Consider the following 19,962-nt stretch of genomic DNA (forward strand, 5'->3'; position numbering starts at 1 on the left):
TGGGAGGTCGCCCTATTGACCATGATAAACTTTGAGTTGCCAAATGATTTTTGTAAAAAAAAACACAAAAAAAACTACAAAATAAGAGACTGCGTTATAATGGAAAGTTTCAGGGATAACATGGCGATGCGGAGATACAACAATAGATACAATTATTTTCTTCGGTGATTACTTACCATTTTGACGAACGCTCACGTAGAATGAAAATAATTTAGTCTGTAAAGTCAGTATTGAATTTGACCAATTATCAAGAAGTTGTCGGTTTATCATTTCATCTAATTATTTATTTTATGTTGAATAAATTGTGTATAGTTAATTTATTGTGTTGATGAATTTAAAGACTTGTAACCATGGATGATTACTCAGTTGAACGAAGCACTTCCCAAAATACAAATGTACACAAATTGGCCACACAGTTTTAATATTCACATCAATGATGTCAACTGTAAGCTCTGATGTTTAAGATTTTACTAAAATGGTATGACAATATTAGTTATAATACTCAAAACTTCCGCAAGGGCCTCTGGGTTAAAACGTGATCACAGCGATAAAAACGTGTACGAAACTTAAACGACAGTTTTAATCCGACACTCGCCTCGCGTCTTACCGTGTTACACGGCAATATACAACTACTTCTGTAATTAGATTAGTGGATTTCGGATTATCGGCGTAAAGGATTAGTGGAGAATTAGTCTCTAACGAGTACTCGCTATGTACTACATTGCCGGACAAGTCTGTTGCTCAGGCCAATAATCCCCTACACACATTACCTCACATAACTACAATACATGGCTTCTCAAACACATACTTTTTAATCTTCAGATATTAATAATGGTATCTGGCAACGTATACTGTGTAATATAAGCTGGTACCCCAACTGACCTTTTCTTGTACAGTGTTACAGTGTTAACAACTTCATGCGAGTTTCTTCACAACATAGCCAATTTAACTCCTGTCTGTCTTCAATGTTGTGTTCTTTTTACGGGTAAGGAAGTGATTATCGTCCTGCAGGACCATCTTGGTGTTCCACAATATCAGGAGAAGTCGAATCAACGACGGAAGTGTTTTGCCTAGTCGGGTTTCTTTGTTCTCTGGTAGGCAGCATTTATATAAATTCCACCATGTCTTGCAGTCACAATGCCTTCGAAGGACACCACAATACCACACTTTCACCGTGACCATGGGTATGGCAAAGTGAAATATGGAATTTTGAGAATTAATACTGGAAACTTTTTTTTCTCTGCTAATTCGTTTGTTGTCTTAAATAATGGATGGCAATAGGAGGGAATTAACAACGTAGAATTTATATTTGTTTTACCTGTAGACTGCAACCATAGGTGTGACTTGTAATATTGAGGATTTATCATGGATGCCTCAGAGTATCGGACTCTGAATGTGATTGGGCTGGGAACCTCAGGGCGTGGCCTCAAAACTCTCAACAATAAGAACAACCTGGAGGAATTGTACCTGAAGAAGAAGCTCGACCATTACAAAGCGAGAACACACCTACTGCATATCACACTTGGACCGTGATAAATTTGATACCCACGACTTCCTCAAACATGTATGTCAGATCGAGTCGGACTCGCATCCTGCCGCTATCCAGTAAGTATCGAGAGTCTGGGTCTTTTTAAAGACATTGTATTTAACATGTTCATATTCTCCGTCATCAGAATACAAATTTACCTTCATTTAAATGATGTTATTTAACTTTGCAATTCGTTTGTCACGCATGAGAAACGTGACTATTGTTCTGTTTATTAACATTTACGATTTGTAGTTAATATAAAGCTTGGGGGTTAATAAAATAGAATGATATGTACCTGTCTTTCGTCACAACAGCTTCCCGTAAAATACTCTGCAATAAGAGGTCCCTCCAGATAAGGATTGTTACTGCTGTCCTAAACGCATGGTTTTAAGAGGCGACTAATGTGGGATCTTCTCTATCCCCTCCTTTTTAAACAACTTCTTCCTAATGTCTCTCTTGACACTACCTCACTTCTGCCATTTGGCGTAAGAATTGTACTTGATGCTCCATTACTTAGTTCGAAAGTGGCAACTTAAGTTGGAATCTTATCTTTTCTTTCTAAACAATCCTTTTCTTCCTAATGTCTCCCTTGTTTCGGACACATTTGTTTAGATAAGCATTATCCCTTGTAAAGAATGTCCTGGCTTATCTCCCCTAGTAGAAACAAGCCAAAATCCATAAAATTTGTGTCTGGTCTCAGATTGGCGTTTAGCTTTAAAGGTTGACATGAATGACTAGTTCACCCGTTGTCAGTACTACCGCGTTTCGGTGTGGCATTTCAGTATGGTGACACTATAAAAGCGTAATCAGTTACCGTCATCCGTGGTACCAAGGTCCACATTTGGGTGAACCTAACATGCAATATTATTGTTGCCTAATTGCTTCCAATGTTTATTCTGATCAATGCACACGAAGCATAATCTGTTGGCATTTTACTGTGTTCACATCTTCGTGCGAACAGGTTTATTATTTTATCATTTTTGCAATTAATAAATAGGATTAACAAACATAGCCAATATCCATTTAACTGTAGAGACACACTGTGAAATTCGTTACTATCAATGCAGACACGTATGAATCATATTTACACGTCGTGGCTCCATTAAATATGAGTGGAGGTTTAGGATTCGATTTATGTGTTGGTTAAGAGTGTCCGCCAGCTTATGATTTTTATTCTTCATTTTCCGCACAGATATCTCGGGAGGGACCCCAAGAAACCGACCCGCCAAGGCCCAAGGCGTCACCGGACGGCCCCGGGCGATTCTGAACAAGATTCTGACAGCGAACATCAGCCATCCCCCGTTCCAGTACGGACACCTAACTTCAACCAAGCTCGTAAATCTCTTATGCTTCCACCTACCACGCAAATAGTGCTGCCAGAGAATCGGACTCGGGAAGAATCGGTGGCCGTAGAGGATCAAAAGTGTACCATCAAAAAAGAAAGTCTCCCTTCTCTGGACAGGAAGAAGTCTATATACCTCCAGATCGCGGCAGTGACAAGTAAAACAGAAGATAACACGTGTGCCAGCAGTGACTCAGAGTCGGAACACGACTCCGACAGCGATCTGTTCCATACCGATGGAAAAAACAAATCGTTCATGGCGTGGATGCAAGATCAGAAAAGCGACAAAGACAAAATTGCCCTGGCACGAATTCAATTTAAGCGAGTAGATCCTCTTGTACATAGAAGAAACGAATTCCACAAGTGGTTAGCAGATAGAAAAGAGCGAAGAGATCGAAGTGAACGTAAATATTCTCATCTTTTAGAACCGAGCGGCCATGGCGACGTGAATCATTTGTTAGTACCTCAGAACCTGGCCACCAGCAATGGGATGTCTTCCCTATCACCAACGGTCAGGCAATTGCCATCTTTTCACAGTGTCGGCAAAATGGTAGGTAACATGGCAAACATGAAAAAGCGCCCAATCAAAGACAGAATGAGTGAATTCTGTAAAAAGTGTGACGATCTGAAACTAGAAAACGCAAATGTCGAATTGACGGACGCTCAAAAAAAGAGGCGCTGGAAAATGATGACCAAAGGAGTGCGAGCCGCTCTCGCCGAATCTAGTGATGATGATGACGAAGTGTAAATGGTGTTTGATTAAAATTCTCTGCGGATATAAGTGCTTTACAGAATGCTTTTAATGGACCACGTCATGGTATTGTTAGACGAACCGTAAAGTGTTCCGTTGTAAAGTGAATGCAATACATTTGAGATAAATGCCTTACAATGACCATCAATTTGTGTAGTACTTTGACGTTACGGAAAACAGTGACGTTACAGTCTACGACAGTAAACAATGACCTTACAGCCTATAGCAGTAAACGGTAACGTAACAGTCGACAGCTGTAAACAGTGACGTAACAGTCTACAGCAGTAAACAGAGACGTTACAGTCTACAGCAGTAAACAGTGACGTTACAGTCTACAGCAGTAAACAGTGACGTTACAGTCGACAGCAGTAAACAGTGACGTTACAGTCTACAGCAGTAAACAGTGACGTTACAGTCTACAGCAGTAAACAGTGACGTTACAGTCTACAGCAGTAAACAGTGACGTTACAGTCTACAGCAGTAAACAGTGACGTTACAGTCTACAACAGTAAATAGTGACGTTACAGTCTACAACAGTAAACAGTGACGTTAGTCTACAGCAGTAAACAGTGACGTTACAGTCTACAGCAGTAAACAGTGACGTTACAGTCTACAGCAATAAACAGTAGCGTTACAGTCTACTGCAGTAAACAGTGAAGTTACAGTCGACAGCAGTAAACAGTGACGTTACAGTCTACAGCAGTAAACAGTGACGTTACAGTCGACAGCAGTAAACAGTGACGTTACAGTCTACAACAGTAAACAGTGGCGTTACAGTCTACAACAGTAAACAGTGACGTTACAGTCTACAGCAGTAAACAGTGACGTTACAGTCTACATCAGTAAACAGTGACGTTACAGTCGACAGCAGTAAACAGTGACGTTACAGTCTACAGCAGTAAACAGTGGCGTTACAGTCTACAGCAGTAAACAGTAACGTTAGTCGACAGCAGTAAACAGTGACGTTACAGTTTACAGCAGTAAACAGTGACGTTACAGTCTACAACAGTAAACAGTGGCATTACAGTCTACAGCAGTAAACAGTGACGTTAGTCTACAGCAGTAAACAGTGACGTTACAGTCTACAGCAGTAAACAGTGACGATACAGTCGACAGCCGTAAACAGTGACGTTAGTCTACCTCAGTAAGCAGTGACGTTCCAGTCTACAACAGTAAACAGTGACGTTACAGTCTACAGCAGTAAACAGTGACGTTACAGTCTACAGCCGTAAACAGTGACGTTAGTCTACAGCAGTAAACAGTGACGTTACAGTCGACAGCAGTAAACAGTGAAGTTAGTCTACAGCAGTAAACAGTGACGTTAGTCTACAGCAGTAAACAGTGACGTTACAGTCTACAGCAGTAAACAGTGACGTTACAGTCTACAGCAGTAAACAGTGACGTTACAGTCGACAGCAGTAAACCGTGACATTACAGTCGACAGCAGTTAACAGTGGCGTTACAGTCTACAGCAGTAAACAGTGACGTTACAGTCGACAGCAGTAAACAGTGACGTTACAGTCTACAGCAGTAAACAGTGACGTTAGTCTACAGCAGTAAACAGTGACGTTAGTCTACAGCAGTAAAGTGATGTTACAGTCGACAGCAGTAAATAGTGACGTTAGTCTACAGCAGTAAACAGTGACGTTACAGTCTACAGCAGTAAACAGTGACGTTACAGTCTAAACAGTAAACAGTGACGTTACAGTTTACAGCAGTAAACAGTGACGTTACAGTCTACAGCAGTGAACAGTGACGTTAGTCTACAGCAGTAAACAGTGACGTTATAGTCTACAGCAGTAAACAGTGACGTTACAGTCTACAACAGTAAATAGTGACGTTACAGTCTACAACAGTAAACAGTGACGTTACAGTCTACAGCAGTAAACAGTGACGTTACAGTCGACAGCAGTAAACAGTGACGTTACAGTCTAAACAGTGACGTTACAGTCTACAGCAGTAAACAGTGACGTTACAGTCTACAGCCGTAAACAGTGACGTTAGTCTACAGCAGTAAACAGTGACGTTACAGTCGACAGCAGTAAACAGTGACGTTAGTCTACAGCAGTAAACAGTGATGTTACAGTCTACAGCAGTAAACAGTGACGTTACAGTCTACAGCAGTAAACAGTGACGTTACAGTCTACAGCAGTAAATAGTGACGTTACAGTCTACAGCAGTAAACAGTGACATTACAGTCTACAGCAGTAAACAGTGACGTTAGTCTACAGCAGTAAACAGTGACGTTAGTCTACAGCAGTAAACAGTGACGTTACAGTCTACAGCAGTAAACAGTGACGTTACAGTCTACAGCAGTAAACAGTGATGTTAGTCTACAGCAGTAAACAGTGACGTTAGTCTACAGCAGTAAACAGTGACATTAGTCTACAGCAGTAAACAGTGACGTTAGTCTACAGCAGTAAACAGTGACGTTACAGTCTACAGCAGTAAACAGTGACGTTAGTCTACAGCAGTAAACAGTGACGTTAGTCTACAGCAGTAAACAGTGACGTTAGTCTACAGCAGTAAACAGTGACATTAGTCTACAGCAGTAAACAGTGACGTTAGTCTACAGCAGTGAACAGTGACGTTAGTCTACAGCAGTAAACAGTGACGTTAGTCTACAGCAGTAAACAGTGACGTTACAGTCTACAGCAGTAAACAGTGACGTTACAGTCTACAGCAGTAAACAGTGACGTTAGTCTACAGCAGTGAACAGTGACGTTAGTCTACAGCAGTAAACAGTGACGTTAGTCTACAGCAGTAAACAGTGACGTTACAGTCTACAGCAGTAAACAGTGACGTTAGTCTACAGCAGTGAACAGTGACGTTAGTCTACAGCAGTAAACAGTGACGTTACAGTCTACAGCAGTAAACAGTGACGTTACAGTCTACAGCAGTAAACAGTGACGTTAGTCTACAGCAGTGAACAGTGACGTTACAGTCTACAGCAGTTAACAGTGTAATATTTTTGAAGATAAAGATTCAAATAGAGCTGAGAAGACTTTGAATGATTTGTCAAATATTTTAGCTTCGGCATGATCAGGATTGTGTACACCGATTTCTACATTTTATACGAGATTAAGTTAATTTTGATGTTGTGATATTCTCACCTTTGTCCGGATTGACTGCAGGAAGAACGCTAACAGTAGTGCCACACATCCATTATATTTAATAGTTCAAATTGCTTTATGGATAAGACAATTCACCATATATCACAGTTGTTTTGATCGGTCAGTCATGAGTGTCTTAGACAATGGACAATTCATAAACAATGAGCTGTTAGTCTTGCTCTAGTGTTAGGATATGTTTATAAGAATCGGTTGGTCGATTTCTGTACATCTCATAACCCGGTGAACTGTCATTGAGGTAATGTATTACCTTGCATGGTTCAAATTTATGTTATAGTCAGAGAAGTTTCAATTTGTATGCACTAATTATCAATAAAAACGTTCAGGCCACAGATCATGCTTGGTTTAGGGTTTCTTTAATACACAACAAGAAAACTAATATATAACTAAAACAACCAGGTATTTATCACATTTTATTTTTCTTTTACATTCCGTTATCCAAGCCAATGGATAATACACTGAACATTTCACATGAGACGAATTCAACAAAGGGAGATAATGCTTTATGGAATGTTTCCGTTTCCCATGATTAGAATTTAGAAATTCAAATAAAATAGGGCAAAATGAATCCTTACTTGGAAATCGTAATGTACTGATCATTTAAATGGTATGATTGGCAAAAAAAGAAAAAAAAGAAACAACACTACTGTGGGTTGAATTATCAAACACAAGAGACACAATTTTCGCACAAAAAAAAGAGTAAAATTATATCAGTTGTATTATCTACAATTCAAAATACTGAAACAATTTATCACAAAACAAAATGAACACCGATACTTTGGTCTGTTGCTCTAGTAAGTATTTTCCTTTGCCAAGTTTGTATGAATCAACTAAATCAATTTAACATCTCTCATGGTTTAAATCCACTTTAAAAGTTCACTGTGTTCCAGAACAGATCATGAACAAATAGAATCTCAACTTAATTGCATTAGAAGGATGTCACAATCATGCCTTGTATCGTACCGGTAACTAAGGTTTTTATAACTTTCTATTTCCACAGTTTCTTTCACAAAATGAACACATGTAATTTTTGGGTAATACTCTCTAATATATTATCTTTGAAAAGGACATCAAATTCAATGTCTCTTTGCTACAGTATCACCACAATATGTTTGGTGATACATGTAGCCAAAACATGTCTGATTTTAAATGGTGCGATTAGACACCAGTATATTTATTAGTAACAAATTCTAAAATAATGTTGCAAAATAATTGTGACATTATAAAGTAAATGTTTACCTCGTGATTGTAATTCATTACCTTCATAAAAATACAAATACTCAATACTACATGACATTACAATACTGCTGTTTTACCAGTAACTGGCACAACACATTGTAATTTAGATGGGAGGCTGTTTTTTTTACATGAAGTTGTAATAAGGAAACCATGGAGACTGAGGAAGATAAAAAAGCTACAATATTACCTGATCCAGTGCCATAAGATAAAAATAATAAATATTCACAAAAGAAGGTGAATGCATTTCAAATGAATTGAAATTCACCAATATGTACATACCTGTCAAGTCTCAAGATTTGGATCAGAGCCTCTAATTTATTTCATTATCAGTCTCCTACCTGTCAAATCTGAAGTTTTGGATCAGTCCCCAATTTGTTTTATTATAAGTCTCCTACCTGTCAAATCTCACATTCTGGATCGCAGTCACCAGTTTATTTCAGTAAATTTGACAAATCTCACATTCTGGATCGGAGTCGCCAGTTTATTTCAGTAAATTTGACAATCTCAAGTGCAAAAGTTTGGTCCCAAACTTTTTTGAAAATTAATTATGTTATATTTTCTAGTCTTATATGTTCTTTATCCTTAAAACTGAGCTGTTTACAGCATGTTTAAGTGACAAAATAATTGTCAATGTCGACTTTCCATTCTACAGCCCTTGACAAGTATGAATACATCATTAAGTGTTGCTTATACAGAATTGTGGAGATTTAATTCTATCTAAAAAGATCATATGAAGTGTCCATGCTTCACAATAAGAACCTCATCAATGTAAACTTACAATACCTCTATAAACTAACAACTGTTAATTAATTAGAAATCATCAAGGGTCTTAAAGTAGAATTGATAAAATTAGATATCTTGATAGATTTTTAGAATAAGAAATGAAATGCGTATACATACAATATGTAGGCACTTTATAATGGGCAAGACTAAAAGTAGCACCAGTGTGTTCACTCACAACTGAGCCGATGATACATGACCGTACCACACTGGTTAGTGGGAATCTTTCTGGCAGTGTTACTCAACATGGCAATGGGTATTTCAAATTACACAAAGTTATATATTCTCACAGCTGAAAATGCTCTGTAATATGACAATAGCGTTATTAAAGTGATCACAGTGCACATCTAGATACCTGCTTCAGTTTATATGTATTTTTTATCTATTTACAGAAATGTCACATATGTAATGTATCACATTAGTACAACGAATGTTAAGAAAGGACATATATCGGTAAACACAAATTACCCTGTAGAGTTTAATATTGACACCACAGATGCCCCAATATTCCGTCACTCCTTAACTATCACTGATTACAGCCTTACCAGGGGAGTCCTTAACTATCACTGATTACAGCCTTACCAGGGAGTCCTTATCTATCACTGATTACAGCCTTACCAGGGGAGTCCTTAACTATCACTGATTACAGCCTTACCAGGGGAGTCCTTAACTATCACTGATTACAGCCTTACCAGGGGAGTCCTTAACTATCACTGATTACAGCCTTACCAGGGGAGTCCTTAACTATCACTGATTACAGCCTTACCAGGGGAGTCCTGAACTATCACTGATTACAGCCTTACCAGGGAGTCCTTAACTATCACTGATTACAGCCTTACCAGGGGGTCCTTATCTATCACTGATTACAGCCTTACCAGGGGAGTCCTTAACTATCACTGATTACAGCCTTACCAGGGGAGTCCTTAACTATCACTGATTACAGCCTTACCAGGGGAGTCCTTAACTATCACTGATTACAGCCTTACCAGGGGAGTCCTTAACTATCACTGATTACAGCCTTACCAGGGAGTCCTTAACTATCACTGATTACAGCCTTACCAGGGAGTCCTTAACTATCACTGATTACAGCCTTACCAGGGGAGTCCTTATCTATCACTGATTACAGCCTTACCAGGGGAGTCCTTAACTATCACTGATTACAGCCTTACCAGGGAGTCCTTAACTATCACTGATTACAGCCTTACCAGGGGAGTCCAGCAGCCTGACTGATAGTACTGTCCATATGAAGATGGAAAGATCCATTGTTGTACAGACTATTGTGTATTAGCCATAACACAATACATTACACATTTCTCTACCGACATACAATGGATTAATACCAATTAAAGGTTTAAACATAAATATATTTCAACTTTTATTGAGCATAACAACTCTCTTTCATCCACACATTTAAAACTAGGTTTCAGACATAATATCAAATATACAGACGGGAACTTCTACTTCAAACATTTCCTAGAACATTTTCCTTTTTTGATAATAAATTACTAAAGTTTAATTTTTGTGTTAGTACTCTATAAATCAATATGAATGACTCAAAATGTACTAACAGTAAAAATGACTAGTGTATGCATAGATTTGTTCATTACAGAAGTCTACTGTACTATGGTTCTATACAGGAACTAATAAAATTAGTTTAGTTTTTTATATGATGTCCGAAAAACTGCAAAAACTCAACAAAACTACAAAAAACAGCGTAGGAATACTGATATATGATCTACATAAAAATACTTGTAAACAAATTTCAAACAAAGTACAATAAAATATAATATTTTTGAATAATTTAATTACCTATATGTGTTCTATGTAAATACCTAGTTACTGTGTTAACCTTTCCTACCATTCTATCATGTAACATGGTTTTAAAAAATACACCATCTTGATTTTAAATCAAAAGATTTTGTCATATCAGTTAATATCTTACAATAATTTTTTATCTCCCCTGATATGTAAAACCACATGCAATTTCTCACCAGGCATCATAACATTTTCTTCCAATTTATTACTATATCATTAATTTTCTACATTACTTAATAAAATAATTGATAACATATCTATTTAGAATCTTAAAAATAAAAATATAAATACATAAAACTCCCGCGAAGCAAAAATAGTAATGTTATGTAATTATAAATAATAAAGCATCTAGTGAAACAAAAAAAGTGTGGCAATGTCATCATAAATAAATAAACATCATATAAACATCTGTAGCAAGTTCTACAGGACTCGGACACCAGCTACCATATAACTAACAATATGTCTCTAACATTACCGTAAATGTCCCCATACCAATCCTTTCAGAAATGACTAGAACGGTTGTAATAGCACTTCAAATAACTATTCAGGAATTGTTGTAGTTAAAACCTGTTTTGCATGAAGTTTTAAATTTCATGAATGAAAGATTGTTATCAATTAAAAGTTAACAACTGTGCTATTGTGTACATTTCCTTTTTGAATTGGCGGCAATAAATTGCAATGTATCTTTTTCCCTATCATTAAAATTTCTGTCTTTTTCAGAGTGTCAAAATTATTTCCTTTTTTACATCTTTAAGAGCAAAGCAGATTATTTTCTTTTATTTTTTCATATTTAAGAGCACTGTGGATTGTTTTTACCAAAATATTTATTTGGAATATATAGCATAAGAAATATTTGATTCAGTAAATAGAGAGCGTGTAATTTAAGCCAGTTTACAGTGGAAGGCACATTGGGATATATACGGTAACAATTTAAATCAGCTAAGTTATTTTGGCAGTAAAAGTAATATGCAACTTCAACACAACAAAAAACAGTTTTAGTAGTAGCAAACGAAAATGAAAGTCTATATAATATCTAGTTCCAGGGATATACTAACATCCCTTCAGCCTTGATATGGTTTAACATTGTAGAATACATTTTCATTCTTAATACAGAAATATCAACATCAAAGTCTAATACAACAGTAAATTTTGATTTGCTGTATTTTATCGTGGCTTTATCATTTCATGGAAGTTCAAATCTATTATTTCTACATTAAACATCTCTAAATTGGTTCTTGACATCATGAACCAGAGCTGTTCATGACATCATGAACCACAGCTGTTCATGACAAAGAACCAGAGCTGTTCATGACATCATGAACCACAGCTGTTCATGACAAAGAACCAGAGCTGTTCATGACAAAGAACCAGAGCAGTTCATGACATCATGAACCAGAGCTGTTCATGACAAAGAACCAGAGCTGTTCATGACATCATGAACCACAGCTGTTCATGACAATGAACCAGAGCACTAGTCTTACAACTAGACTTCTGAACTAAAATTCACACTGGTTCACACTATCAGGAGTTAGCACACACAATTTGTTTCACGCTAGAATTTAAAACAAAATCTTACTCACACTCTATTACTGACCAACTACAACCAGGTGTTCGGTTCTCAGATTGTTAAAAGTTGTTTTTGGAAAGGGTTCAATTTTAGCTGTTTTGAAGCAAAAAGGATATATATTTTCCCCAGAAATATTGAAGCGAACAATTTTTTTGTTCTATTTCCCAATTTTTGTATTCACACTGTCTAGCAAAAAAACTGAAATATTGTCATATGTAGGTACATGCAGCAAAAATATGAATAAATGTAAGACCAAAAATAGGTATACAGGTTAACATTGGTTATTTTTAAAGAGACAAATGAATGGCCAACAATTTTGATGTTGTTTTTTAAGACATCTCTGATTTTATAAAATTGTAAGCTCAAAAGTAAATTAAAGCAGATGAATATTTGTTTTATAGCTTTTTATAGTAGCTTTGTATTTCCTACAGCTTCCTCATAATGTAATGTTCTATATTAAAACAGCTGTATAAATCTATTAATTAACAGAAAGTAGTCAAGAGTAGATCAATGTAGAATCAATCTTTAAAGAAAAAAAATCTAGTACAAAGTCCAAACAGTTAATATCCAAAGAATAAATAGTCAGATTCTAACAGACCTTGTTATATAAGCCACTTCCTAATTTAACAAAAATAATCGACCTATTATTAGACTGGATAGTTCATATTTAAAACGATAGTCATCCTAGTAATAATTATAATGTCAAAACTGATCAGTGTTTTGGTTGCTGGGCTTGTGCTTGTCCTGCTTGTGCTTGCTGTCCTGCTTGTGCTTGTCCTGCTTGTACTTGTCCTGCTTGTGCTTGCTGTCCTGCTTGTGCTTGTCCTGCTTGTGCTTGTCCTGCTTGTACTTGTCCTGCTTGTGCTTGTTGTCCTGCTTGTGCTTGTGGTGCTGCCTGTGCTTGTTGTCCTGCCTGAGCTTGTGGAGCTGCTTGGTTATTCTTCAAAATTAAGATATATGATTTTATTAGTCACCTAGGACAACACATTAAAATGTGTAACATGGGGTATAAATGATACACTTTAAACAACACGTGGCAAGGTGGACAGATATTCTTGTCAATGTCAACTTATATTATCATGGATAATACACCCTGCCAACAGCTATGGTAATTTAAGGACAGTCAAGTTATTGGGAGTTCCCCCTGTCATGTCAAGTTATGAGGAGTTGTTTCCCCATGTCTTAGATCATGCCATGCAGAGTTATTTCCCCTGTCATATGGCCATTTCAGAGGAATTATTTCCCTGTCATTACCATGCTGTTTCCTGGTGCCCCTACATCTATTCTCAAGTCAAGATATTAAGAGTTGTTCCCTTGTCCTTCACCATGATATACAACTAAGACAACAAGTGCTTGAAAAGTTCACGCTCAAAGATGGTTGTTATGTTAAAATCTGTATAAGATGGTTTATCCTCCTCTTACCTGCACTGGTACCTGACCTCCCACTACAGGTTGTCCCCCTGCAGCTGCTGGTGCCTCCTGTGCCTTTTGCTGCTGAAACTGGTTTGCCTGATGTTGTGCTTTGTTCATCATATCACTGGCTTGCTGCTGTAGATCATCTATGGCTTTGCCCATATCAGCTGGAAAACCCTGCTGCGCTTGTTTTGATGCCTCCAAATGAGCTGCTCCCTGTTGTGGCAATCCCTGCATGTGTTGTTGTTGCTGCATGAATTGCTGTTGTTGATGTTGTGGCACCTGTTGTGGCATTCCCTGTTGTGGCATTCCCTGGTGTGGCATTCCCTGTTGTGGCATTCCTTGCTGTGGCATTCCTTGCATATGTTGTGGTATTCCCTGATGTGGCATTCCTTGTTGTGGCATTCCTTGTATATGTTGTGGCATTCCCTGATGTGGCATTCCTTGTTGTGGCATTCCTTGTATATGCTGTGGCATTCCTTGTATATGCTGTGGCATTCCTTGTTGTGGCATTCCTTGCATGTGTTGTTGCTGCTGCTGCATGAACTGCTGTTGCTGATGTTGTGGAATTTGTTGTGGCATCTCCATTTCATGAACATTGGGGTGTTGTGGTGGGTGCATCTAAGGAACACAAAACACAGATTTTACAGTTACATAGTTTTACCATAGCAACACAAAGCATACATTTTACAGTTACATATTTTTACCATAGCAACACAAAGCATACATTTTATAGTTACATAGCATTATCATAGCAACATAAAACACAGATTTTAAAGTTACATAGTTGGCCCTTTCCTGGACTTAATTGGTATGCTATTATTGTTTACAGTGATTTTAAAAGTTCACCCGAAGATTTGTTCATTCATCATTCAAGAAACCATGTATTTCAACAATTATACAATTCGGAAACCAAGATGGAGTGTATTTCATGTTTGTCAGTGACATTGTGTTTACTTGAAATCGTTTTATCAGTTTACTGACATGAGACCAATTGCAATACTGAACAAATGATGAACCTCTCTTATTTGTTTTAATTTACCACAACTCCAGGTTGAGCATGCCCATCCAATGATCCCTGTTGTCTCCGCATATCCTCCTCCTCCCGAAGCATCTTCTCATACTCAGCAAATTCTTCATCAGTGTATGGTTCCTGTTCATCCAAAGTCTACAACAAACAATTTGTTCTCCTTTAGTTTCATAATATCTTTCTATGTTTAAAATATCCAAAGGCAATTATCTTTTTCTAACATCCAACTCAGATACCCTAGCCCTATTTATCATCCTTATTTCATGGTCCATTGTTACCTCCCCTTATACCCTAGCCCTATTTATCTCCCTTATTTCATGGTCCTTTGTTACCTCCCCTTATACCCTCACCCTAACCCTATTTATCATCCTTACCTCATGGTCCATTGTTACCTCCCCTTATACCCTAGTCCTATTTATCAATCTTACCTCATGGTCCATTGTTACCTCCCCTTATACCCTCACCCTATTTATCATTCTTACCTCATGGTCCTTTGTTACCTTCCCTTATACCCTAGTCCTATTTATCATCCTTACCTCATGGTCCATTGTTACCTCCCCTTATACCCTAGTCCTATTTATCAATCTTACCTCATGGTCCATTGTTACCTCCCCTTATACCCTCACCCTATTTATCATCCTTACCTCATGGTCCTTTGTTACCTTCCCTTATACCCTAGTCCTATTTATCATCCTTACCTCATGGTCCATTGTTACCTCCCCTTATACCCTAGTCCTATTTATCCTCCTTACCTCATGGTCCTTTGTTACCTTCCCTTATACCCTAGTCCTATTTATCATCCTTACCTCATGGTCCATTGTTACCTCCCCTTATACCCTCACCCTATTTATCATCCTTACCTCATGGTCCATTGTTACCTCCCCTTATACCCTAGTCCTATTTATCATCCTTACCTCTTGGTCCATTGTTACCTCCCCTTATACCCTAGTCCTATTTATCCTCCTTACCTCATGGTCCTTTGTTACCTTCCCTTATACCCTAGTCCTATTTATCATCCTTACCTCATGGTCCATTGTTACCTCCCCTTATACCCTCACCCTATTTATCATCCTTACCTCATGGTCCATTGTTACCTCCCCTTATACCCTAGTCCTATTTATCATCCTTACCTCATGACCCTTTGTTACCTCCCCTTATACCCTATTTATCATCCTTACCTCATGGTCCATTGTTACCTCCCCTTATACCCTCACCCTATTTATCATCCTTACCTCATGGTCCATTGTTACCTCCCCTTATACCCTAGTCCTATTTATCATCCTTACCTCATGGACCTTTGTTACCTCCCCTTATACCCTAGTCCTATTTATCATCCTTATCTCATGGCCCTTTGTTACCTCCCCTTATACCCCAGTCCTATTTATCATCCTTATCTCATGGCCCTTTGTTACCTCCCCTTATATCCTCACCCTATTTATCATCCTTACCTCATGGACCTTTTTTACCTCCCCTTATACCCTAGCCCTATTTATCTCCCTTATCTCAACTCTCCTTGTTTTATCTGCACATACTGGTGCATGCAACTTTTCAATGGCCCTGGAATTTGTTTTACAGCTGCTAGCCCTTAATGGCATGGTAACCAGAAATCAGAAACTTTCAAATGATATTTAAACTCCCAATGTTTGGACTAAACTATTACCAACATCATCCAACACGCCCATTTTACTACCTGAGCCTCTCATTCCTGTTAACTCACCTGAGGGTTCTTACTGTGGTAGCCTCTCATTCCTGTTAACTCACCTGAGGGTTCTTACTGTGGTAGCCTCTCATTCCTGTTAACTCACCTGAGGGTTCTTACTGTGGTAGCCTCTCATTCCTGTTAACTCACCTGAGGGTTCTTACTGTGGTAGCCTCTCATTCCTGTTAACTATCAATATCTTGTCCCCTTACCTCCCAGCCTTCATCCTTTTTGAATTCCTCCCCGTGTGTGTAGGCCAGAAACTCATCAAGAGACACCAACTTATCCTTGTTGTGATCAATCTCGTTGACAACATGTTCTCTCATGCGTGCCATCTCTTCATACCGCTCATTCATATCATCCTCTGGGGCATTTTCATCATACACACGGTCAAGCTAAAATACAATGTAGATATAATCATCAATGTTTATCAAACACACGGTCAAGCTAAAATACAATGTAGATATAATCATCAATGTTTATCATACACACGGTCAAGCTACAATACAATGTAGACATAATCATCAATGTTTATCATACACACGGTCAAGCTAAAATACAATGTAGATATAATCATCAATGTTCATCATACACACGGTCAAGCTAAAATATAATATAATCATCAATGTTCAAAACAAGCATTTTTGTGTCTCTTTACAAGGAATTATCTAGTTTCAAATCAACATAATGCATCAAATAATATATTATCTTATATGTTTCTATTAAACTAAACATAGAAATATTTTTTCGCATCAAAAAAATATCTATTACAATGTTCTTGACAACTGACATATTTGACTAAGTTTGAGAGAAATTAATTCTATAAATATTCTAGCATTGACAACAGCACATTTATTTCATCAGTGGCTAATACAAAGTTTGTCAAAGATTCTATATGACATCAGAAACAACTCTGAAACTTAGAAATTCTTAATTATCTCACTGGTTCATAACACAAAATATTAATGACTGTTACACCTTTGATAAAAGGATATTTCTATGTTAGAACAAAGACAAAAATAAAATCAATTTAAAACAAATTTTACCTCTTTTTGGAATAGTGCTTCCACCTCATCTTCATCCAAGAAACCATTTCCGTCAATATCTGGGGGGACAAACCATTGATTAATTTTTTAACTTCATATTTATGTTATGCAACAAGAGATTCACAGAACAATTAAGTCTTTTTGTATTAAGATATTGAGAATGTACTTTTGAACACACAGGATCTATGATATTTACTCACAAAAGCATGTTTTTAATTGATATTACTTTATAATGTACATGTGTAATGAAAACGAAAGAAAATTCCTTTTTTCCATAATCATGACGCGAAAAAATGCAAATTTTAGTGTTGAAAAGGTAGGTAATTATAATCAAAACGATAATAATGAGATGGCGAAAAACGATTGCAAATATCTCCTTGATTACAATTGTGACCTTGAACAAGTTATTTGATGTCATATGGCCATGGCATAAATATTGTGATGTCGTCAATTGCGTAGGTGGGCAAATTATCAGGCCTAGGTTTTATTATCAGATCAATGTCAATTTCTATTTAAAGATGATTCCAAAAAAGTACAATCATATTAATGCTCATTACAGATACAATTTCTTTTATATTTCTAGTGGTCTGAATCTTTTCATCAATTTTTAATAATCATTTTAAATATTTATGAGTTATAAAACTAGATCTATATAAACCTGTAGTTTTGGTGATATAATCTATTATATCTGTGTATTTTGTTTAGCGTCTATTGATACAGAACGTATTGTTTCAGTGCCAACAACACATTCAACATATCCTCTGTTTGTCCTACACAACACCTAACAAATCCCAATCAATATCTTATCCTGATGATGACGAAGGCACATATATACCTCATAAATGTCTGTATCACATATCACCTGTTATAGAATAGTCCTGTTAATGACATGCCATTTCCGTACACTGTAACTTCCTGTTTAGGGCATCCTGGGGATAGCACTATGTCAGTAAAATTGGTCTGGTTAATGACGATGCAAGCTGATCAGGCTCCCATCATTCACTAAGTTTTCTAGCATTTTAGATGGGGGGGGGGGGGATCTCTCTATCATCATATCCTAGGGTGTGACAGATTGCATGTGTTGACCTTTTGAACTGGAAATATGTGACATCACAATACGAGTGACATCACAATTCACAAAGTACATGGAAGTGCACTTTCCAGAATGATCATTACACTTATCAAAATTACACTGTATTGCAAGAGAGTTACATAATATTACATTTTTTTGAAATCATGAATGGTGTTGATTGTACAAAATCAAACAAGGAGCCGCAAAGCTTAGCATTATCCCCCGCGCCCCGCAGTTGGTATGAAAACCCAAATACATGTATATATCAAGCTCAAAGTAACTGTTATTAAGGAAACAGTAATTTGGTATTTTTGATTAAGTCTCCATGGTGACAGAAAAAATACCGAAAATGGAAGGTCCGCAATAGCAAAAGGCACAACTAGTCTGATATATTCAGAAAGTTTCAAGCAGCTGCGTTGAACAGTTTTGGAGTTATAGCCCAGAAACAAAAGGAAACAGAAATTTGGTATTTTTGATTAAGTTTCCATGGTGACAGAAAAAACACCGAAAATGGAAGGTCCGCAATAGCAAAAGGCACAACTAGGGCACTAGTCTGATATATACAGAAATTTTCAAGGAGCTGCGTCGAATGGTTTTTGAGTTATAGCCCGGAAACAAAAGGAAACAGTAATTTGGTATTTTTGACTAAGTTTCCATGGTGACAGAAAAAATACCGAAAATGGAAGGTCCTCAATAGCAAAAGGCACAACTAGGGCACTAGTCTGATATATACAGAAATTTTCAAGGAGCTGCGTCGAACGGTTTTTGAGTTATAGCCCGGAAACAGTAATTTGGTATTTTTGACTAAGTTTCCATGGTGACAGAAAAAATACCGAAAATGGAAGGTCCGCAATAGCAAAAGGCACAACTAGGGCACTAGTCTGATATATACAGAAAGTTTCAAGGAACTGCGTTGAAAGGTTATGGAGTTATAGCCCAGAAAAGAATCTCGGACAGATACACGGACGCACAGAGCCCAATTTAATATCCCCCGCAAACGCGTTTCGCGGGGGATAATAAAACTAATGGAACTAAGAGGTTCCAATTTAATGACAGACCCTTTTTCTATCGCGTGACTCTATCAATAAATTTTGATAATAAAAACCTTTGAATAATTTGAGTAGTTGGTTCACACCCTTTATTTACTTCATTTATGAAGCAAGCCCTTGGTCTGGAATCCTTTATACTAACAATATAATTACTGCTATCATAGTATGAAAGGGGTAAGCGATGCTGTGCTGGCCCATGTGTTAATTCCCAATCTTATCATCATAATAAATTCTCCTAGAAATAATCAGTGACATCAAGAAGGTGACAGGTGCTAGATGATGTGTTATTTGCCAATCTATTCATTATGATAAACTTTCCTAGATATAGTCACCTTTGACCCTAAGTAACATCAGGCTTGTGCTTACCATGAAATTTGAAGAAAGTTTTGGGTTCAAAAGAGTCTGGGTCGAGGTGGTCGGTATTCTCCCATACATCCTCCAGCTGTTTCTTGCTACCCTAAAAGGTGAAAAGCAAACACTATAGGAAGTTGATACACTCA

At 37.3% G+C, this 19,962-nt stretch overlaps 2 protein-coding genes across 8 annotated transcripts in view; one reads left to right on the top strand and one right to left on the bottom strand.

Moving 5' to 3' along the window:
* Positions 1–1,472: 1,472 nt before the first annotated feature.
* LOC117335899 lies at positions 1,473–7,377 on the top strand. The gene is made up of 2 exons (XM_033896167.1): positions 1,473–1,605; positions 2,721–7,377. The coding sequence occupies exon 2, from the start codon at positions 2,875–2,877 to the stop codon at positions 3,616–3,618; it is 744 nt and encodes a 247-aa protein (XP_033752058.1). The 5' UTR covers positions 1,473–1,605; positions 2,721–2,874; the 3' UTR covers positions 3,619–7,377.
* Positions 7,155–19,962, bottom strand: part of LOC117335897 (nucleobindin-2-like) — a 40,705-nt gene continuing 27,897 nt past the window's right edge. For 2 of the 7 annotated variants that reach the window (XM_033896158.1, XM_033896157.1), the window contains exons 7-12: positions 19,829–19,919; positions 17,342–17,400; positions 16,508–16,690; positions 14,609–14,734; positions 13,576–14,187; positions 7,155–13,093 (exon numbers count right to left, since the gene is read on the bottom strand). In XM_033896158.1, coding sequence (XP_033752049.1) covers positions 12,866–13,093; positions 13,576–14,187; positions 14,609–14,734; positions 16,508–16,690; positions 17,342–17,400; positions 19,829–19,919 — 1,299 coding nt within the window. In that variant the 3' untranslated portion in view covers positions 7,155–12,865. The remainder of the gene's footprint in view (positions 13,094–13,575; positions 14,188–14,608; positions 14,735–16,507; positions 16,691–17,341; positions 17,401–19,828; positions 19,920–19,962) is intronic. The other 5 variants (XM_033896163.1, XM_033896160.1, XM_033896164.1 and 2 more) reach the window with 5 other exon arrangements.

This window comes from Pecten maximus, chromosome 10 (genome assembly GCF_902652985.1).
Source record: "Pecten maximus chromosome 10, xPecMax1.1, whole genome shotgun sequence".
Lineage (NCBI taxonomy): Eukaryota > Metazoa > Mollusca > Bivalvia > Pectinida > Pectinidae > Pecten > Pecten maximus.